The sequence below is a fragment of the Dasypus novemcinctus genome, chromosome 5 (genome assembly GCF_030445035.2).
Source record: "Dasypus novemcinctus isolate mDasNov1 chromosome 5, mDasNov1.1.hap2, whole genome shotgun sequence".
Lineage (NCBI taxonomy): Eukaryota > Metazoa > Chordata > Mammalia > Cingulata > Dasypodidae > Dasypus > Dasypus novemcinctus.
In genome coordinates, this window is record NC_080677.1 from 86,364,778 (window position 1) to 86,385,898 (window position 21,121).

General features: G+C 35.7%; 1 protein-coding gene across 2 annotated transcripts in view; it reads right to left on the reverse strand.

Annotated features, from left to right (window-relative positions):
• The window catches only part of IMMP2L (inner mitochondrial membrane peptidase subunit 2), a 1,033,857-nt gene that overhangs the window by 343,900 nt on the left and 668,836 nt on the right, over positions 1-21,121 (reverse strand). For both annotated transcript variants that reach the window (XM_058297204.1, XM_058297205.2), the window contains exon 5: positions 5,792-5,857. In XM_058297204.1, the coding sequence (XP_058153187.1) occupies positions 5,792-5,857 (66 nt within the window). The remainder of the gene's footprint in view (positions 1-5,791; positions 5,858-21,121) is intronic.

Consider the following 21,121-nt stretch of genomic DNA (forward strand, 5'->3'; position numbering starts at 1 on the left):
CCTAGGAATAAATTTAACTAAAGATGTAAAAGACTTATACAGAGAGAACTACACAACACTGTTAAAGGAAATCAAAGAAGACTTAAATAAGTGGAAGAATATGTTCATGGATAGGAAGACTAAATATCATTAAGATGTCTAGCCTACCCAAACCGATCTATAGATTTAATGCAATCCTAATAAAAATAAACACAGCATTTTTTACTGAACTGGAAAAACTAACTATGAAATTTATTTGGAAGGGAAAGAGGCTCTGAAAAGCCAAAGATATATTGAAAAAGAAAAATGAAGTTGGAGAAATCACACTACCTGACTTTAAAACATACTGCAAAGTTACTGTGGTCAAAATGGCATGGTATTGGCACAAGGTTAGACACACTGACCAATGGAACCGAACTGAGAGTTTGGAGATAGATCCTTCTGTATACAGTCATCTGATATTTGACAAGGCCGCAAAGCCCACTCACCTGGGAGAGAATGTCCTCTTCAACAGATGGTGCTTGGAGGCCTAGATATCCATAGGCAAAAGAATGAAGAGAGGATTACCATCTCACTTCTTATACAAAAATCAATTCAAGATGGATAAAAGATCTAAATATAAGAGCCAAGACCATAAAGACCTTGGAAGACAATGTAGGAATGCATCTACAGGAACTTGTATAGGAAATGGCTTCACGAACTTTGCACCCAAAGCACAAGCAAAGAAAGAAAAAATAGATAAATGGGACCTCCTCAAAATTAAAGCCTTTTGCACCTCAAAGGAGTTTATCAAGAAAGTGAAAAGACAGTCTACCAAATGGGAGAAATGGGAGAAAATATTTGGTAACCACATATCTGATAGGCACCTAATATCCAACATATATAGAGAAATCCTATATCTCAAAAAGACAACCTACTCAAAAAATGGGCAAAAGATTTGAATAGATGCTTCTCCAAAGAAGAAATATAAATGGCTAAAGAACACATGAAAAGATGCTCAACACTAGCTATTAGGAAAATGCAAATCCAAACTACAATGAGATACCATCTTACATCCATTAGACTAGCAGCTATTGAAAAAACAGAGGACTACAAGTGTTGAAGAGGATGCAGAGGAATGGGAGCTGTCATCCACTGCTGGTGGGAATGTAGAAGGATCCAGTCATTCTGGAGGGCAGTTTGGTGGTTCCTGAAAAAAACTAGCTACAAATATGCCATATGACCTAGCAATTCCACTGCTGGGTTTATACCCACAAGAACTGAAAACAAGGACATGAACTGATATATGCACACCAATGTTCATAGCAGCATTATTCACTATTGCCAAAAATTGGAATCAACCCAAATGCTCATCACATGATGAATGGATAAACAAAATGTGGTATATACATACAATGGAATACTATTCAGCTGTAAGAAGGAATACAGTACTAACACATGGGATAACATGGATGAATCTTAAGGACCTTGTGTTGAGTGAAGCAAGCCAGGTATTGAAGGACAAATACTACATGACCTCTCTGATATGAATTAAGCAAATCAAGCTGTCTCAGACAGCTAGAGATGACTAGAGTGGATGATGGGCTTACAAGAAATAGATTGGGGAGAGGAAGTTTGTGAGCTGATGCCTACACAGGTGAAATCTATAAAGTGGAAGTAAGTAGTTACAAAGTAAAGGGATAAGATGGGAATAGGGTTACTCTTGGGTGGGGCTTTGCAGGCTTGAGGGGGGGCTAGGGTTGGGAGGATGTGTCAAATGGTCCATGGAATTGGGGGAGGGTTTGGGGTGAGCAGGTGAACATGGAAGAGTGTCATTATAGTTGAAACTATAATGTTGAGAAAACTCTTTTAGAAAATATAATAAGGATGGGTTACTTGTTTGGTGTGGGGTTTCCGGCAGAGGGTGCATATGGAGCAGGCTTCTAAGGAGTCTGTAAATGCTCATCTTGTCATATTGTGTTATATTAGTGTGTGGAGACACACACAATGAGTGGGAAAGTGTTGTATCCCCATCATGGGGCGGACTGAAATTCTCAAACAGAGAAGAGGGTGTCTCTCGAGAGCATAGGTGGCTCCTAATGGGGGAGGACAGGCTAGAGTGTCAAGCCTTCAGCACTGCTGCAAGTATCTATGAATCTTGTCCTTAAAGCAGTGAAACTTGGTTGTACTGTGGGCCCTGAGGGGAGGGGAAGAGAGGAATAGAATGGATGGAAATGGGGTAACTGGGGGGCAAGGGAAGTGTTCCACAAGTGCATGCAATGATGGATATAAGCCATGTTAAATTTCTCCAAATATTTATACAATTGTATAGTCTAAAATGTAAACCATAATGTAACCAAAAATTTAGAAAAATGTACAGTCCAAAATATAAACCATAATGTAAGCCATAATGGAACCATGGTTGGTAGCTATGCTTCAATATCTGTACATCAGCTGTAGCAAATATAACATCCACATGTAAAAAGATCATTGCAGGGGAAGTGGGAAAAGTGTTTGATGTTGGGTATATGGGAGTCCCCTATATTGTATATGTGACTTTACTGTGATCTAAAATGTTTTAAAGACAAAATTAAAAAGAAGAAAGAAAAAGGATATAGACACTGAGGAAGGAATAGAGGAGATTGCCTTGTACAGTGGTACATGCAGGGCAACACCTATTACAGTGATGAAAGGCAAATCAACAAAAACAAAGTTTTATATTTTTAATTTTTAATATCCCAATTTATTTATTTTAGTTTTTCTAAATTATTATGTATTCTATTTCTAATCTTTAAACCTGTTATTACTATTTCATTTTTCTATTAATTGAATTTGGCAATATATTAGGCTTCATTTTTGAAGAAGTTTTGGATCACATAGGGGCTCAACTATGGCAGGGGAGGAGCACTGGTGTGGGGTGTCATTGATGGGGGATGCATGGATGGGAGAGAGTTCTTCAGGGCATGCATATGTATATATGGGTATATAGATAGATATGTTCAGATGTTCATTGGGTATTGTCATAGTGGATAGAGTTACACATGACAACTGAGGGAGTGCTGCGTTCCAATCCTGGGGAGCTCTCTTGCATCCTTCAATGGAACAGCAACAACCCCCAAGTCCAAGGACAAAGATCGGTGAAGAAGGATGGTCCAATGATGGGCCCTTGATACTGATGACTATGCTTATGAACCTGTGTGCTTGATATTTCAACTAAGCCTAGAGCTGCAGGGTACCTAAGAGTTACCTCCTGAAAGCCTCCATGTTGCTCAAATGTGGCCGCTCTCTAGGCCGAGCTCAGCATATAAATGCATTACCTTCCCCCCAGTGTGGGACATGACTCCTGGGGATGAGCTTACCATCACTAGCTCATGATGCAAATAGAAAAGAACCTCAAATAAAAGGGGGAAATGATAAAGACAAATGAGTTTATGTGGTTAAAAGACTTAAAAATGAGTTGGGATGCCATCAGAGGGGTAGTGCTTATGCATGTCTCAGCAGGATCCCAGAGAAAGCCAAAGTAGATACAATCCCAGGTACTGGTGCTTCTGAGGGCTATGGAGACACACAGGTTCTATTGTCATGACAGATTGCTCTGGAGTTCATTGACATTCCAGTGGGCCCTACTTTGGAATTTGTGCTCCTGATTGTGATGGAGTTGGACTCAGATGTGACCCCTCTATACATGGCTCTTCTGTCACTTTTACTGAAAATGTGATTGGTGCTGGGGTTTGTGTATGCTCAGGAGACTTGACTCTCTGGAATGTCCATGTGCCAGCTGGGCCCTGAGCCTCTGCAGAGTTGCAACACCTATTCTCTGGTTTGTTGGATGTAACCAGGTCAGCTGACAGGGTGGTGAGAATGGTCAATCACCACATCGGGAACCAAGAGTGTCTATGTCTGCAAGCAGGAGAATGGCATCCATCAGCCATGTGGGATCTAAGCCCCCTCTCAATTTAGAGGTGGAGTGGACATTGCCATCCCAGGGTCTACAAGATGGAATAATATATTATGGATTGGAGTGGACTTGCTGGTAATCTATTATAGAACTGTTGTGATTCTAGCAATGAAATAAATTATATTATTGATGTGGAGACGGTGACCACAGGAGTTGCTGAGGGCAGGGAGAGGGAGAAAGAGGTGTGATATGGGGCATTTATTGTCCTGAACGATATTGCAGGGACAGATGCAGGACACTGTTTATCCTGCCATAACCCACTGGATGAACTGGGGAAGAGTGTGAACTACAATGTAAACTATGGCCCATGTGGTGTGGCAGTGCTCCAGGGTGTACTCACCAAATGCAATGAATGTGACTCACTGATGAAAAGGGATGTTGATGTGGGAGGAAAATGGGGGGTGGGGAAGGGGGGTATATGGGAACCTCTTATGTTTTTTAACGTAATGTTTTGTGTGATCTATTTATCTTTTTTAAAAAAGACAATTTTTAAAAAGGCAGAAAAAAAGTGTAGCATTGTTTTACATTTCTGCAGATCTTATAATGTCTGGCTTAATAGAACACAGCCAGATTCTTTATCTGTTCCTGCATTCAATCTGGTGCAATATCACATCATATAGTCTCTGAAAAACTCCACTTTGTACTCCTGAAAGAATAAGAATGAAAAAGGCAAATAACATCTTAGCATTATCAGGAAAATAGTTATTCACAGATCCTTAGAAAGGGTCTTGGGACCCTTAAGGATCCTTGGATTAACCTTTGAGAATCGCTGGCGTAGATTCTGCTCTAAAACCTATTGAGAGTCATTTTAGTGAGACAGCTTCATATTTATTATCATTAATATAGATACTTTAGGATCAAGCCTTTTGGGAAAGCAAAAGCAGAAAACTTTCTGAATAGAATTTTCAAAGCATTTTAGCTACCATATTATACAGACATGGCTATGACTTATTTAAAATAAGCCATCAAAATGAGATATATCATTCCATATAAACACTAAATTGATGAATCTCAAACATTATTGTAGATATATCAGCAAGAATAATAAATAAGACATTACTACATGTTAAAACAGCTGACTGTTACAATCTTATTTTCAAATTCCACCATTTATCAGAGTTAGAAGCTTACATGTCACATTCTTCCTTTATGATTATAAAGGATCCCCTTGAGTATTATATTCGTTTCTAAAATAACAAAATGCTATTGAATTTTTCTGAAAACAACTGTGGCATCATAATATAAAACAATTGTACTCATTTTAGTATCTGAAAAACAATGATTGGTTATTTTAGAGAATGTGGTTAATTTCAATTCGATAAATATTTATTTCTCCTGTGTCTCACAATTAAAGGATAATAATAGGATCAGTAAATTTAAATATGCCATATTTGAAATGGTTGATGATGCCTCCCAAAGATACATTGCTCTTTTGGGATGTTTCTGAAGCTGTGATCCTCTTCGAATTGAGATGTAATTCTTAAGGAATGTGATTTAAAAGTGAACTGACCTGGATGGTGCTTCAGAGGTAATCACCGGACATTGTAAATCCTCACAGGGCCTACATGATGGAATAGAGGAGAGTATGGGCCATGATGTGAACCAATGTATATGAGGTGCAGAGGTGCCCAAAGATGTACTTACCAAATCCAATGGATGTGTCATGATGATGGGAACGAGTGTTGTTGGGGGGGGGGAGAGGGGGGGTGGGGGGGTGGGGTTGAATGGGACCTCACATATATATTTTTAATGTAATATTATTACAAAGTCAATAAAAAATAAAAAAAAAATAAAAAAATAAAAAAAAAAAAATAAAAGTGAACTGAAGTTCTATATTTCAAACTTGAACTGAAAAACAATAATTTAAGTACTTACTTTACAATGTCTCCTTCAAGAGCAATCACTCTCTTAATGATCTTCTGTTCTGGGTTTTTAGGAGACCTAGAATAATAAGATAAGGTTATACAATCAGTTATTTTCTGTTGTTTTAAGACAATGAAAGGATATTCTACATCAAAAAGAATCCTTTGGACCAATGACATTCCTACATGGATGTAAAAGGATATGAAGCTGCCATTGAAGTAATTCTCATTTGAAACCTTTGAGAGAGAAGTCGTGCTAAAATTTTATGAAAATAAAAAAACAGATGAATAAAAATTTTATTATTAAGGATACTTACTTATAAGAAAGAGAATTCATACATAAGAACATGCTTAGACATTTCTTGAGAGTGACAATATAATTTTTTTAAAAATTTTATTTAAAATAGAGACAAATGAAATCCTCAAGAAAACACTGAAGAGTTTTTTTTTTAAATTAAGAATGAGAGAATTGTTTTTAATTACATTTTTACATACAGCATTTAAAGATTATATAATTCAGCAGGCTACAACAGGGTTATTGGAAGTTAAAAGAAATAGACAGGTCCTGATTTACTTAATGCAGACTCCATTTGGTCTATGGGGTCAATGATGAGGACAACAGTGATGGTGTATCATTTTTGTGATCAGGTTATGAAAAGACTTCCATTTCTACCTTGGGTATATTTATATTCTCTCTTTTCTCTCACTGTCTTCCTCCCTCCCTCCCTCCTTTCTTCCCTTCCTTCCTTCTACTCTTCTTTCTCTTTTCCTTCCTTTCTCCCTCTCTCTCTCTTTAATGTATATATTGAAAATCATGGATAGATCAAAATATTTACAGTTCAAGTTATACTATGTTTTAATAGACTTACTTCAAAAACTGAAAAGATTATATATATCCAAAACATCTCATCAAAGGAAACGTACAGTTTTAATAAGATTTATATTTACAAAAGATCATAAAGAGAAAATGGAATCATCTAAACCAGTTGCATCTATTTGTAACAGTTTGTTTTTCACTATATTAAATGCTACTGTTCTTTATTTTAAAAGGAAATTTGATCAGAGTTTTCCACTGACCTTTCATCTTCATTGAGATGAGTAAACAATATATTTCTATAATTTTAATGGCATTCATGTACAGCTAGATTAGGGGTTCTGAGAACATTCAAGCTGATGGAACTCTTATTCTCTGGGAAGAGCTACTTAGAGACATTTAGAAAATGCCCACCCAAGTCCCTCTGGCTGGCTGACTGAAAATGTGTAAGATAATACTCAACCTCAGTGGCCACCAAGAAGTGTATATTTAAAAAATGGGGAAACACCCATATTGTATTGGTAGATACCATTATAACAACAACAATAATAATATACAGATTGATGTTGATGGTTTAGAAATATGAGTACTCTATAGATAGAGTATGGGGGCATGTCAAATGCCTTTCTTTAAGACAATCTCAGGATTTTATATTCTCTTAACACAGAACAACGTAACAATTACACTTCTAGGATTATGTATGTAAGCAAAATTTTGGCTACATGGATGTTCAAAGTAGTATTACTGATTTAAAAAGGAGAAAATTCAATAATAGGAATTACAGAAATTATAGTCCATCCAATAGTGAAATACTTTTCAGCTATTAAAAATGGATGTTATAAAAGATACAAAATGACATCATAATGTATGACTTAAAAATGCAAGTTAGAAAATATTATATATATCATGACTTTGTAACTATAGAAACAAAGAATGGACTTGCATTTGTACTGGGAAAGGAGCAGGAAAGATATAAACCAGCAGAAAAAAAGAAAGTTCTCTGTGTGTTAACAGCTTTCATGCCTGGCTTTTGGTTCAAATTACTGGGAAACCCATTGGCAGATGACAACTGTTTGTGTTATATGACATTACCTGGGAAGAAATGCTTTAAGATAGGGGTGAGGTCTGAACCAATTACCAAGTTCTTCTACCTAATATTGAGGTGACAGTAACATGAATGAAATTATAGAAAAGCAACTCCTATCAACTTAAAATAGTATTTCACGTCTATAACCTTTAAGCATTTAAGATACTTGTACTTTGTTTTAAAATCTATGTTTTAAGATCGTGAAGCAAAATAGAATATGCAAAGTGAGTTATCTATATAATTAAAGTCTTATGAATTACTACTTCAAATATATCTATAAATTTCAATGTAATATTAAACTCATGAATCTAATCAAACGATTCAGACTGGAAAAAAGCTATTACTAACATTAATCCCACTACTGCTCAAAATCTATATCTATATTTTAATCATCAGACTGTTGAATGCATTACTTTGATGTAAGTTGAGGTGGTATGAGAGTTATTACAGATTTAGATTGTAAAAATTATTGAACTTTCCTTTGTCATAATTTTTTTGGCCAATTCCTATCTCCTAGATAGTGTGAAGAATAACAAGTGAAGGATTATGCCTTACTTTACTTACATTGTTTAGGAATACAACATATGCTGCTGAATAAACACTAAAATGTGCATTTACTTTGTAATTTTAGTATTTTCTTAATAAGTAATGTTTTATAATTATTTCTGGGATGTGGATTTTAAACATTCTGTTTTATGCTCATGATTTCATTAGGTAAGACTGCTCCACAGGCCTGGGCAAGGAGTCTCAGTGGATGTGTTTGTAGTGGCACTGTACATCTCTAATAAGAATGGCTGTGGGATGGGGAGCACGGCCTAGCTTAGTTATGATTGGATTTCCATTATGAACTCAATGTTCTTGAATTTCCCTTCCTATTTTGATAGAAACATTGCCATGTTTACACTATGGCAGGTCAAACAGAGCCATGTGTTAGGTCTCAATCTCTGTAACTGATTTCATATTCTTTTCTGTTTCCAGTAAGTCACAATTTTGACCTTGTCTGGAGGACTGGGAAATTATTTGGAGATACTCAAGAGGGTCTCCCAATGTTTTGTGGCAATGGGGTGATTAGCATGTATCCCGCCCTCTCTGTTTCCAGGGCTGGCCCCCATCCTGTCACATGTATACTTTAATCCTATGTCTAGACACTCTCATTTATAGTAAAAATATAAAGCCATCTGTGGGTAGTGGAAATATTTATATTTACATGGTTTGGATTGGCACAGATGATCACAGAATTAAACTCAGGATTAGAAGTCATCTTAATAGCAGTTTAATATAAGAATTGATCCCTCAAAGCACTAAGTTTATTAGACACTAAGTAAACTGCATATATCCCAGTAAGTTCTAAATTTTAACTCCTTATTAAAGCAAATGAGGTAAAAGTAAGAACTCATATTCTGGGGATGCCTTATATTAGACAGACTATTTTCCATTGGCTTAAAGGATGGTCATTGTGGTGGTTAGGCTAAGGTGTCAATTTGGCCAGGTAATGGTGCCCAGTTTAGTCAAGCAAGCACAGGGCTAGTTGTAATAAAAGGGCATTTCATGAACATTAGTCATCAATGAGTTGAATGCATGGATGGCTGATTACATCTACAATCAACTAAAGGAAATTGTCATTGGCAACGAGCGGCATCTTATCCAATCAGTTGAAGGCCTTAAAGGGAGAGGTGATTTTAGCATTCAAAGAGAAAATTTCCATCTCGACATCAGAAGCCAGTGTCTCCTGGGGAACTCAACAAGGACCTTCATCAGGAGTCCCTGGCTTAGAGTCCGCCTTACAGAATTTGGATTTGTGCCATCACCATGGTCACATGAGATGATTTTATAAAATCTCATACTATTTATAGATATCTCCTATTGGTTCTGTTTTCCTAGAGAAGCATAATAAGGTCATGTATCAAATCTCATGATTTTACGTGTTCATAATTTTAAAAATGCAAGTTTTTCTGTTGTTTTAACCATCAAAAGGAGAATTAGAATGAGAAGTCCATATAACACAGCTTTAATAGAAAGTCATATCAAATGATGACCTCTCTGCCACTTTTTCTAAGTTTTGGAAAATATTTTCCATGGCCTAAATACCTCCACTTGGTGAACATATGGTAGGTCCTCCTTGTGATGCCCTGCAAGTACATGGACTGTGGTACAGTGGAAATGGAATCTTCTGCTACTGTTCTACATCTAGTACAAGTGAGCTGCTTACTGTAGGCAAGTGACAACTAATCTGACCCTCATTTTCAAAGTGGTCCTAAAACCAGAAGCCTGGCAGTCAAATCTGGCTTATAAAAGGGTTTGGTCCATGCATGATTTAAAAACAAAATAAAAAACAAACAATATAAACTAAAATAAAACCTTGAGCTGAGAAAACAGGAGAGTTCACAAAAAACTTCTAATTTCCTATTCTTTTTGGAAAAATAGAAGATTTGGCAATGCTAGTCCCATATTCTTTCATGACAAGAATCCAGTGGAGACAAGCAGCAGCTCTTGTGGATACTGACAATTTGCTGTAGTCTCATCGGCTTGTTTCACAAATATGTAATGGCTGAGGCCATTTGAGTTTGGGGAACTCTAGACTTAAAGATTTCTTCCACATCTAGCGTCATATAACTAGTGAGAGACCACATATGAAAGAGAATTTACCTATGTGGTAAATTCCCTTCCTAAAATAAACTTATAAAAGAAATCAATTAAATGAGCTCAAGCAAATTGTTACAGTACTTTTTTTCAGACTTACATAGATCATTGTTTTTAATTCTCTAATAAAAAGATTTTCATATTCTGTTGCATTGGAGAAGAATAAAAGTATTTTTAGGTATGGTTAGGTTTTGCTGCATAATTAACTAAAGACATTAAAAATAAATATAATGATATTCAAAGTGAAAAGTCATAGGTCAGTTGTAAATTAAATGGGTATTACTGTAAAATCAAGATTAAAATGAGTAATTTTCAGTGTTTTATGCTGTATACTTGCTTCACCATCAGTAATGTGAACTGTGTGTACTCAGTTCCATTTTGAATGATTCATTTTTAAAATTCAGTACAGCTTTCATTAATTAGTACTCTCAATACTCTTTACTTAGGTTCATATTTCAAATATATTTTTCCCCTGCTGACTTCTCTTTATATCACATGAATCTTTTAAACTTAGACTTTTCTTGCTCTTTGTATTCATTCTTGCAATTTTCACATGTTGGGAGTCTATGGTTTCAAACCTACTTTCAGAAAATGATATATAGATACCCAGTCCCTAACAGATGCTTTTGTAGTACTGTCTCAGAAAATGTAAAGTGACTATGGTAGTAACCCAGGACACTGTTTTGAATTTGTGTTTCATATTTTCTAGAAAGGGAACAGGTCTTCAGGTAGGGGAGATCTTGGGAAAGACAACATTAGGTGGGGATGGAGGGTTATTTGCACATAAAACCTTAATGAGAAAAGAACAAAATTTCAATGCTCATAGGCAGGCTGATTTTATGGGGTGGGGATGCATGAGTAAGAACAATCAATTATATGTTAGTTTATCTACTTCTTCCATTCTCTCAAAGCTCATCCTGCCTGAATCAGCACTGAGCAGCAAGCAACAGGAGAAGTTTCAGAGCGCCAGGGAGCTTCCAGGCAGGTTTCAGGTGCTCTAAGAATGTGGCAGCAGGAACGACAAGTTTATGTTTCAGATTTACAGGAAATAGTATGGCAAAAACATGAACTTTAAAAAATTAAACTGTTGCTTACCGAAAGAAATTTTTCTTGGTTAAATTTAAAATTTGCTTCATTTTCACTAACTATGATTAGAAGAAATTTAATAAACAAATAGTGACAACTGGTCTTATTAGGAAATCAGCCTTAATTATATAAACTCAATTAAATATATATTATGACTCTAAATTCTATAATTAAAAATATAGAAATAGTTTTGTAATTGAGTGTTTCTGATGCTGAAAAACAAACATCTTCTCTCAACCACGAAAAATTTAAGGAATTTAGTATGATCATAATAATGAGTTAATTTCTAGCAATGTGTATTAATTCAACCATTTCAAATCATAAAACAGTGAAATCTTCAGATATTGAATGTAATTACAATTATACCCCACTATGTAGACCGGGATTTATGTAAATGAATATATATATTAGACTCTACCATACACAATGGAATCATGCTATTTAAAGAAATTCCTTTGACCTATAAAGAAACTTAGTCATGCAAAGAACATTCTATGATTCATTAATTTACAAATCTCTGTTAACACATATTGAATATGCTTCAAGTTGAGCTTATTTGTTGAAAAGGAGGAGATACATATTTCACATAAATATAAATACTGACTATTCTTTTAATATGGAATTCCAAAATATAGATGCATTCATACAGGAGTAATACTACCCCCATTTCTAGTAAGATATGCACTCGGAGGTGTCTGAGTCGTTTTCCCTGTTGAAAATATGGGTTTTCCCTATATTTCACATTATCTCACTGAGTATACCTTTACAATAGGTACCATTTAAATCCATGGAATAGAACAAAATTAACTGGTTCTCACAGGAATTAAAACCATCAATCTAGCCTCATAACTCTAATACTGCAGTTAAGCTTACCAGCCTTTGACCTTTAGCTTCAATAATGTTAGTAAATAATGCCACATATTTGTGGCAAGCCTTAAAACTCTACATATCACAAAGTAGCCTGGAGGTATAAGCTTTTTGTATTTTCTATATTGAACTATTCGCATATCCATCAATGTGGCAAAGAGAAGGCAGACTCCCTGAACTACAATATGAATACTAATATGTAAGAGCTGAAGTCAGGATATTTAGGCTGATGCCTATGCAAGATGTCGGTAGTATTTGCAGTTGCTGGAGAAACTCTTCAGAGCTTAGATGCTACTCTGACTAGATGAAGAACCATAACAGACTTAATTTGCCTTAAACTCTCTCAGAAAATCCTTATGTTTACCCCAAAGGGAAAGGAAAAAGATCTTTGCTTATAATAGGAAACAAATTCAGTAATGGAAAAATAAACATTTTTTGCATGCCTGATTTTTATGGTCTGAACGTTTGTGCCCATTCTATTTTCTTTATTCCATTGCCTATATCTGTGGATTAATATACTCCTTAGTGACCATAGTAACATGCAGCATTAATGTTTCAACTGTTCTACTGGAGTCAAAATTTCCTATTTAAATTGAGTTGGGTGTGTGTGGCAATAGGTGAGACTCCACATTATCATGATCAATGAAACTATCCTAATTTCTATAAAATGCACACTCCCTTGGAAAATGTTGACAGTGTGGAGAATAGAATACTTAAGAATATGAAGCATCCCAGCTCACTTCTGTTCTAATCCTTTTAAACTTATAAATTTTTAAAATATAGTACACTTTTTTTGTGGAAGAATTCTCGGTTAGGGTTACACAATTTGCTCCCTTGAAAATGTCAACTTTATGCCCCCAATAGTATACTGAATATTATACTAGTCAGAAAAAAAGATACATGAGGTTTGGGATTTTACTAAATTAATTGTAACTGGTCACTTTTGAAAACAGCATTATAATTCACGTGCTCAAATTGATGACCACTTATATAGCTCTAGTTGCTGAGTTTTCAGAAACTTTTACTGTACAGCTAATTTCTTTAACTTTAAACTAAGTATTACTGGCTTTTTATTTAAATGCTCAAATCCTAGTCATAGAGGTAAATGTTTCTAGGTCTTCTGGCATTACCTTCTTCCTCTCTCTAATGACTGGATCACATGGAGCTACAGAGAGTGGGGAGAATATAGTGTCTGATAAGGTAGAGAGAAGGGATTACTTTAGAAAGACTTTAGTAGTAGCTGAGAATAAATGTCTTCTGGTGAAAGGAGGTGAGTTGACAATGGCAAAATCTTAGGCGAGGGTTGAAAAAGAATTGTGAGTGATTGTAAGGGAACCTTGGTTATAAAAGAAGGAAATTGGGGGAGAATATTTCCAAGGATTAATAGAAGTTACCTCATTAGAGTAGAACAAGCCAGAAAGGTAGAGTAGTGACTAGCAAGAAGAACACTGCCTTACAAGTAAAAAGAGAGCATGGTGCCATGGAGTTAGCAAAAAGAGCACAGAAGCACTGACGACAAAACTTGGAGGCAGAAGACCTTTGGGGTGGCTAAAGTTGGGTTCCAGTGATTTAGCAGATAGAGACAGAATCCGAGAAGTTTTGGTTATCATGTTTTTGTTACTAGCAGTCCTAAGAGTGTCATTTTTCTGGTTAGGTTATCCTGAAAAAGTTCTTTTCTTTGTAAGAAAATTCACAGATCAGCACATTCTTCGTTACTAGTGTTCTAGATATAGAATGTCAAAAGAACCCCTTTCCAAAAGTCACAACTGTATCTCAACCTGTGAGTCTGTCTTGCTATTTTTAGTTGATTACACGCAGTCAGCAGTAACTAGAAAATATGTTCAGTTATTTCTTATAAAATACTGAGTATGTTGATACTACAGCTTTTCACAAGATTTACTCATTTCTATTATGCTTTAGTACATACCTATTGTAGCTACTTTTGTTTTCTAGCCCATAAAATTGTATGCCTAATAATTGGGTCCCACATAAAATAGAGACAATATGACATCCATCCACATACATTGTTCCTTATAGGAAGCCACTTTGGCTCCAGATTTAAAGTCATTTATTAATGTGAGAAGGCTTGTCTGCTTTTGAGAGTCTTGGTCCACTAACTCTGTACACTCAGAAAATAGACTGCAATCTCTACAGCTGTAATGTTGATACTCTTCTTGAGCTATACATTTCACAGACTCTGAAACCACTCTGCAGCTCAAACGTGATCAACTTTCCTCAAAACCAAGAGAGCAGGAGGACATTATTGAATCAAAATGAAAGCAAATTCCCACTTTGTGCTGGATAAAATTCATATTGCTACTTGGTTCCCACAGTGGAAGATGGTTGAATCTCTTTGAGGTGCAGGTATGAGAGCCATTCATAATACTCAAATATACCCATGATGGAGTAAAACAAAGCTAAACAGAATTAAGGAGAATAGTCTTCAACTGGTTTAACATGACCATCAGGGAAGTGGACTTGGCCCAGTGGTTAGGGTGTCTGTCTACCACATGGGAGGTCTGCAGTTCAAACCCCAGGCTTCCTTGACCCATGTGGAGATGGCCCATGCACAGTGCTGATGTGCACAAGGAGTGCCCTGCCACACAGGGGTGCCCCTGTGTAGGGGAGCCCCACGCACAAGGAGTGTGCCCCATAAGGAGAGCCTCCCAGTGAGAAAGAAAGTTCAGCCTGCCCAGGAATGGTGCCGCACACACAGAGAGCTGACACAACACGATGATGCCAACAAAAAGAAACACAGATTCCCAAGCCGATGACAACAGAAGTGGAAAAAGAAGAACACGCAGCAAATAGACACAGAGAACAGACAACTGGGGTGGGGTGGGGTGGGGAGAGGAAAGGGAGAGAAATAAAAATAAATAAATAAATCTTTAAAAAACAAACAAACAAAAATGCCCATCACTTAAATATATAACAGAAGTTTTGATTTAAACAAAAGCTGATTCTCCAAGATATATGCTCCCCGCCTACCATTCTTCACAAGGATGGTAGAAACCTATGAGTTTCATCTCACTGTAGCATGGGAGCTTTGTGAGGAGACATGAGCACAAACTTTGGTTATTAAGAAAGATCTCCAGTATAATGTTTGCAGGGGCCTAATCCATATTAGAGTGGGTTTACAGGCAAGGCACCCATGTTCTGGGTTGACCAAGTGAATAGATATTTTAATTTAAACAACATTATAAAATTCTGTTTAAAATTTTAAAATTACCTAGCCCTATTCTCTAAAATAAAATGTCTTTCTGAAAAAGATATAACAAAATCAAGCAAATACTGCTCACAAAAATCCTCTGATTAGGCTTCATATTAAAATGTAAAGCCCCAAAGTCTTGTGGATGCACACCGTGTCTCCCCTACCCTTTATCAGTTCTTTCTCACTGCTACCATCTGTTTGCCTTCCTTTTTCCAGCACAATGCTATCCCTCCAGGCTGTTCACTGGTGCTCAAAGCCTCCCTTTAATTCTTTACAGCACAATCCAAGAAATGTTCCTGGTCCTTTCCAATTCTTCTTCTTCCAAAAGACTTTCTTCAATACCAACCCCTGTATGTTTTGGACACTTGTCATTCTCAGTTATCATTTGTCAACTAGATAATATGCAAGTTTGCTTTTGGCTCTCTGTTTTAAACACATGTATTTTCTGTTACAATTACAATTCCCGAAATCCTTATAAGTCCAGGCTTTAACTATTTAAATACAATATTTTCATGAGTTCTCTGATGAAGAGGTAGCTAACTCAATTGTTTCAGGAAAAGTTATATTTCCTTTTAATACATAAAAGTCTATCTAGGGAAGCAGACTTGGCCCAGTGGTTAGGGCGTCCGTCTACCACATGGGAGGTTTACAGTTCAAACTCCGGGCCTCCTTGACCCGTGTGGAGCTGGCCCACGCACAGTGCTGATGTGTGCAAGGAGTGCCGTGCCACTCAGGGGTGTCCCCTGCGTAGGGAAGCCCCAAGCGCAAGGAGTACGCCCCAGAAGGAGAGCCACCCAGCGTGAAAGAAAGTGCAGCCTGCCCAAGAATGGTGCTGCACACACGGAGAGTTGACACAACAAGATGACGCAACAAAAAGAAACAGATTCCCATGCTGCTGACAACAACAGAAGCGGACAAAGAAGGACACGCAGCAAATAGACACAGAGAACAGACAACTGGGGTGGGGGTGGGGGGGGAAGGGGAGAGAAATAAAATAAATAAATAAAACTTTTAAAAAAATAAAAAAATAAAAAGTCTATCTACTCATAGTTACACTGATTTAATCACATAATCAATACCCTAATGAAGAAATACTAGTTATAGATTTAAGACAAATATATAACATGACTTGATAAAATAAAAGACAAGGAAATGGAACTCAAAGTTTGTAACTCTACAGACATAATGAAAAGACTAAAATGTAAGGTAAATAGCCATATTTGAATCTTTTAGTATCTTTCAAACTATAACACTACCCTTCTAAATTACAATCTCATTTTAATTAGTTCCCAACGATCCAATCTAATCACTTTCAAGTCAAAGACTCAGCTGTTTAGAATGCAGACTGTATCATTGCTGTGGCTGTGTGTACTTGACCTCCTGCCTGTTAACAGAGAGACTCAATTAATTATTTGCTGTTTTGAATGGCTATTTCATTTCACCTCCACCTTTCTTTAAGTGTTAAAAGGCTCAATTGCTTTATCACCTTAACCTCAGCTTTGCAGAATGTGCAGAGTATTTCTTAACTGCCAACTAATAAACCATCTTGATCCAGAGAGCTAATTTTCAGGACCACAGCTCCTAGACGTCTTATGCTATCGTCAGCTAAAGTAACATATTGACCTGGTGTCACATCATCTTACAAGAGAGGCTCTTCATTTTGAATGGCAGCTTTGGTCCTAAACTGTTCCCTTAATATGGGTCGAGAGACACAATAGCATTGCAACTGGATTGTATTGTCACAATCACAGGGAAATACTAGTTTCATTAGAAATCTTACCACCAACAAAAATGGAATGCTTACAGGACAAATTGAACTTATGTACATTGCTGGTGCATTGGTTTTTTTCAGTAGTTTCCTATATATTTTTTAAGTTATATTAAACTCAGTAGTATAGACTCATACTTAAATCCTGAAGCAGCAAATCAAAACAGGAAGAAAGTGTCAAAGGAAATGTGAAAATGGCATTTGCAATGTCTAGGTAGAGTAGAACTGATACCAGTAAAGGACTAAATGTGAAAAACAAACCACAAATTAAAAAAGAGAGTATCTGGAATCTTCTTAAGTTCTCTTTAATTCTTTTAGCTCTGACGCTATGTAACATCTTAGAAGTGCCAATCTGTTACAGATTTACTTATCTATTTATACATGATATATTAATCCTCTCTCTACAAGTAGACCAAAATTAATTTTAACCTTCTCATTATATCCAGTACCAAGTCAGTTATGTACTAAAAAGAGGTAACACGTATTTGATAATGATGATTTGCTCATAAGAAATATACCAAATGTATTGTTACTCAGTTGATAAATCACTATGGATATTCATGAAACAATGACTATTATCAGTCATGGAAAGGACAGCTGATACTGAGTCTGGGGTTGGGCCCCAGGAATCTGGAATCTGTATTTTAAGAAGGAGTTAGGTGGTTGTGATGCAGATAGTCTTTGTCCACCTTTGAGAAATACAACCGGGAACCCTCACAAGAAAAGTCCATGAAATTCAGCATATTGGGTAGATCTCCACATGTTCACTGGAGATATAAACCAAAAATAAAAGTCATAAAATATTTCCAAGATGAGCATGACAAATACTACTGGTTTCCGCATAAAAAAATGGGTGAGATTTCTTAAAACATGTACAAAATTCTAATCTAGTAGGGAAATTTCCTATAGGAAAAAAGCAACATTCTAATATATTATTTTCTAATATATATACATATATATGTGTATATATATATATATATATAACATTCTAATATATATATTTTCAACCTGGAATTGAATCTATAACTAGTATGGAATATATAATTCAAATGAAAAAAAAGAGCAAGATATCCCATTTCCAATGATTTTTTTTTTAGAATATAAAAGCCTCACTCAGAATAGGCACAAATAGAGAAACTGATATAGCAGGATGACTGTGGGTCTTAGACACACAATATTTACTTCTTATAGGCATTCATTTAACAAATATTTGCTGAATGACAAGCAGGTACGCAGCATTTTGTTTGGCATTAGTTTACAAAACAGACCTTACTACAATCTATGTGCACATGGTACTTTTGGGTTTCAGGCCCAAATGCTAGCTGCATCACCTTGAGCAAGTTATTTACCACTCTTAAACTCTATTTTTTCATGAGTAAAAGGGATGACGACAACTGGCACTGCCAACCCCTAAATGTTGCTGCAGAGATCAAATGAGCCATGAAACATAAGCTCTTGAGCATCTGCTTTGCAAAGAATGAGCCTCAAAATGAGATAATAAGTTATAATGGAGAGTTCCATGGGTCCAATTCCTACTTTAAGTAGGAAAGACACTACAATTTCTTAAACTAAGACCACACAATGAATATCTCACCAGAAAGATCACTGCATAACATTCTGTGAGGTTCATGATGTGGCCTTTTACATCCAAATAGCAATTCTGCCATCAAGTAAAATGCTTCACCTATTTCCATACAAATGTCAAAGGTCTTTTGTCTCTCTCCCTCCTTCTTTCTTTTTCCTCTTCTTTCTTCCCTTCTTTACTTTCTTTTCCTTTCCTTTCCTCCTTTCTTCATTGCTTTTAGAACCTTTTTCATTTGACTTTTAAAAAGTAATCCAAGAAGGGACATATAGGTTAAGCCATTTTTAGACCCAATAATTTATTGACTTATTTCATCAGTTCATGAGCTGTTAAATTTGTAGCTAAATGTGTTCTTACTGCAATTTAATTGCTCCATTGAAATGCAAAAGTTTAATCAACAAATTTTGTATGCATAGTGAAGGGAATCTAATTGTTCTATCTTTTGTGAATTTTAATTAATTGTTCCTCACTTAAAAACTAGGTAGCAACATGAAAATAATAATACTTTATTAAACTGCCCAGGAAATTTAGCAAATAGTTCATAGAACTTCCTTGAAAACAAACAAATGGAGAATTCCAAGGCCCTATGAGACATTCAGAAATGGTCATTAGAAAGTAGACAAATGACAGACGTTAGTCTGCTCTTCTTTAGTCTCACCTTCAATGTGAGGTTTTAATGTTTTATTTCTAGCATAACTTAGTATATTTTAGTATAATGTTAGTATATTTTCTAGGCCTTTATTCTAACTACTTAAAAAAAAAACAACTCTGACTTAATTCTGATAATCTTTAGAAAAGTGAAATGAGGGCTGCCTATATTTTACAGTAACAAAGGTATACTACAGACAAATATTTTCCAACAAGCACAAATCAGATTGTTAGATTGTTTGTGTGACTTTAAAAAATAATTATAGATAAATAAATATAATTTTAAAATGATAATTCCTAATAGAATTAGAAATTTATGTTAATTAATGGGCAGGTCTACAGAGGTAATTAAGGAGTTTTAAAATCAATACTTGGTATTAGTATCTGAGAGGATCTTTAGTTGGACCTACTGCCTGACCTAAGAAGATGTTCTTCTTGCCCTTCATATGATTTTACACAACTTTTCTATAATATACATAAAAGGTGAATGTCCACATGAATCCACACAGTATGTACAAATCCCTCTGGAGCAAAATGTACCATGCTGTCTGGCTATCATATCAAACTGACCCAAAGACACTCCCAGTACATTTGTTTTCTTATTATTTATTTTTTATTTTTTCCAAAAATCACCCTTGATCATACATTATCCAGAAATAACTGATAGTGACGTTTTGGTTCATATCTTTTCTATTTTTCTCTAACTCAACATATACATTAAAAAATGAAATCATATATATTTTGCAAACTGCCTTTGCAAAAAATCAATAGTCATGACAATTCTTAACTCCCAAAAGAACAAGAACTTCCAGGCAGGACTAATACAAATTAAAAGTGAAGGGTATGTGATTATCTGATTAATTCTATCAATACTATTGGTCAATGAGATACTAACCCAAATTAGGGCATTGAGAGAATTGAATTATTGGATTTGGCAGCAGTCACACTGTTAAAATTATGTGGTTAATTAACAATTCCTGCCTAGAGTAAGGTCTATTTTTGGCAAATCAAACCAATTGGTCATGCTCTAGACGGCCTTCAGGAAAATCTTGCTAAGGTTTCTAGCAAGACTGGGCCTGACAAAATAAATAATTATAACTACAGACCTAAGCCATGACAAAATGCTTTTTTTTTTTTAATTTGAGGTTTTTTTTTTTTTTTTTAAGGAAAACAGAAACTAGTATATCTGAATTAAAAATTGCGATGCTTGGGATGTAAGTCTGAAAAATATATCATTAGAACACTAATTCAATTACATTTTCATGACAGTATTGTATGTAAGAGGGGAAAAAAATTGTGTTCTTTAGTCCTTTTAAGTGGAAAACTTTTCTAATGTCATTCACATTTTTGCAATGTGAATGCAACTTCTTTCCCCATATCTGGTCCTCTTTCACTTTTCCTGTTGCCTTCCTCATCTTTGCTTTGTGGGGAAGGGCACTACACAAAACAACATGTGCCACACTTTCAGTTTGGAGTATTGAGACAACTGTATTCAACATCCGGAATAATAAATACCTTCTCTTAACCTTTGTTCTCTCATTTCTTGGAAAGGGGGATGGGAAATAATATAGTGGGATTAATTTAAAAACTCAGAGTAGGAGAGGTTCTAGGAAAATGGGATCAGAGTATGTAGACTGGGT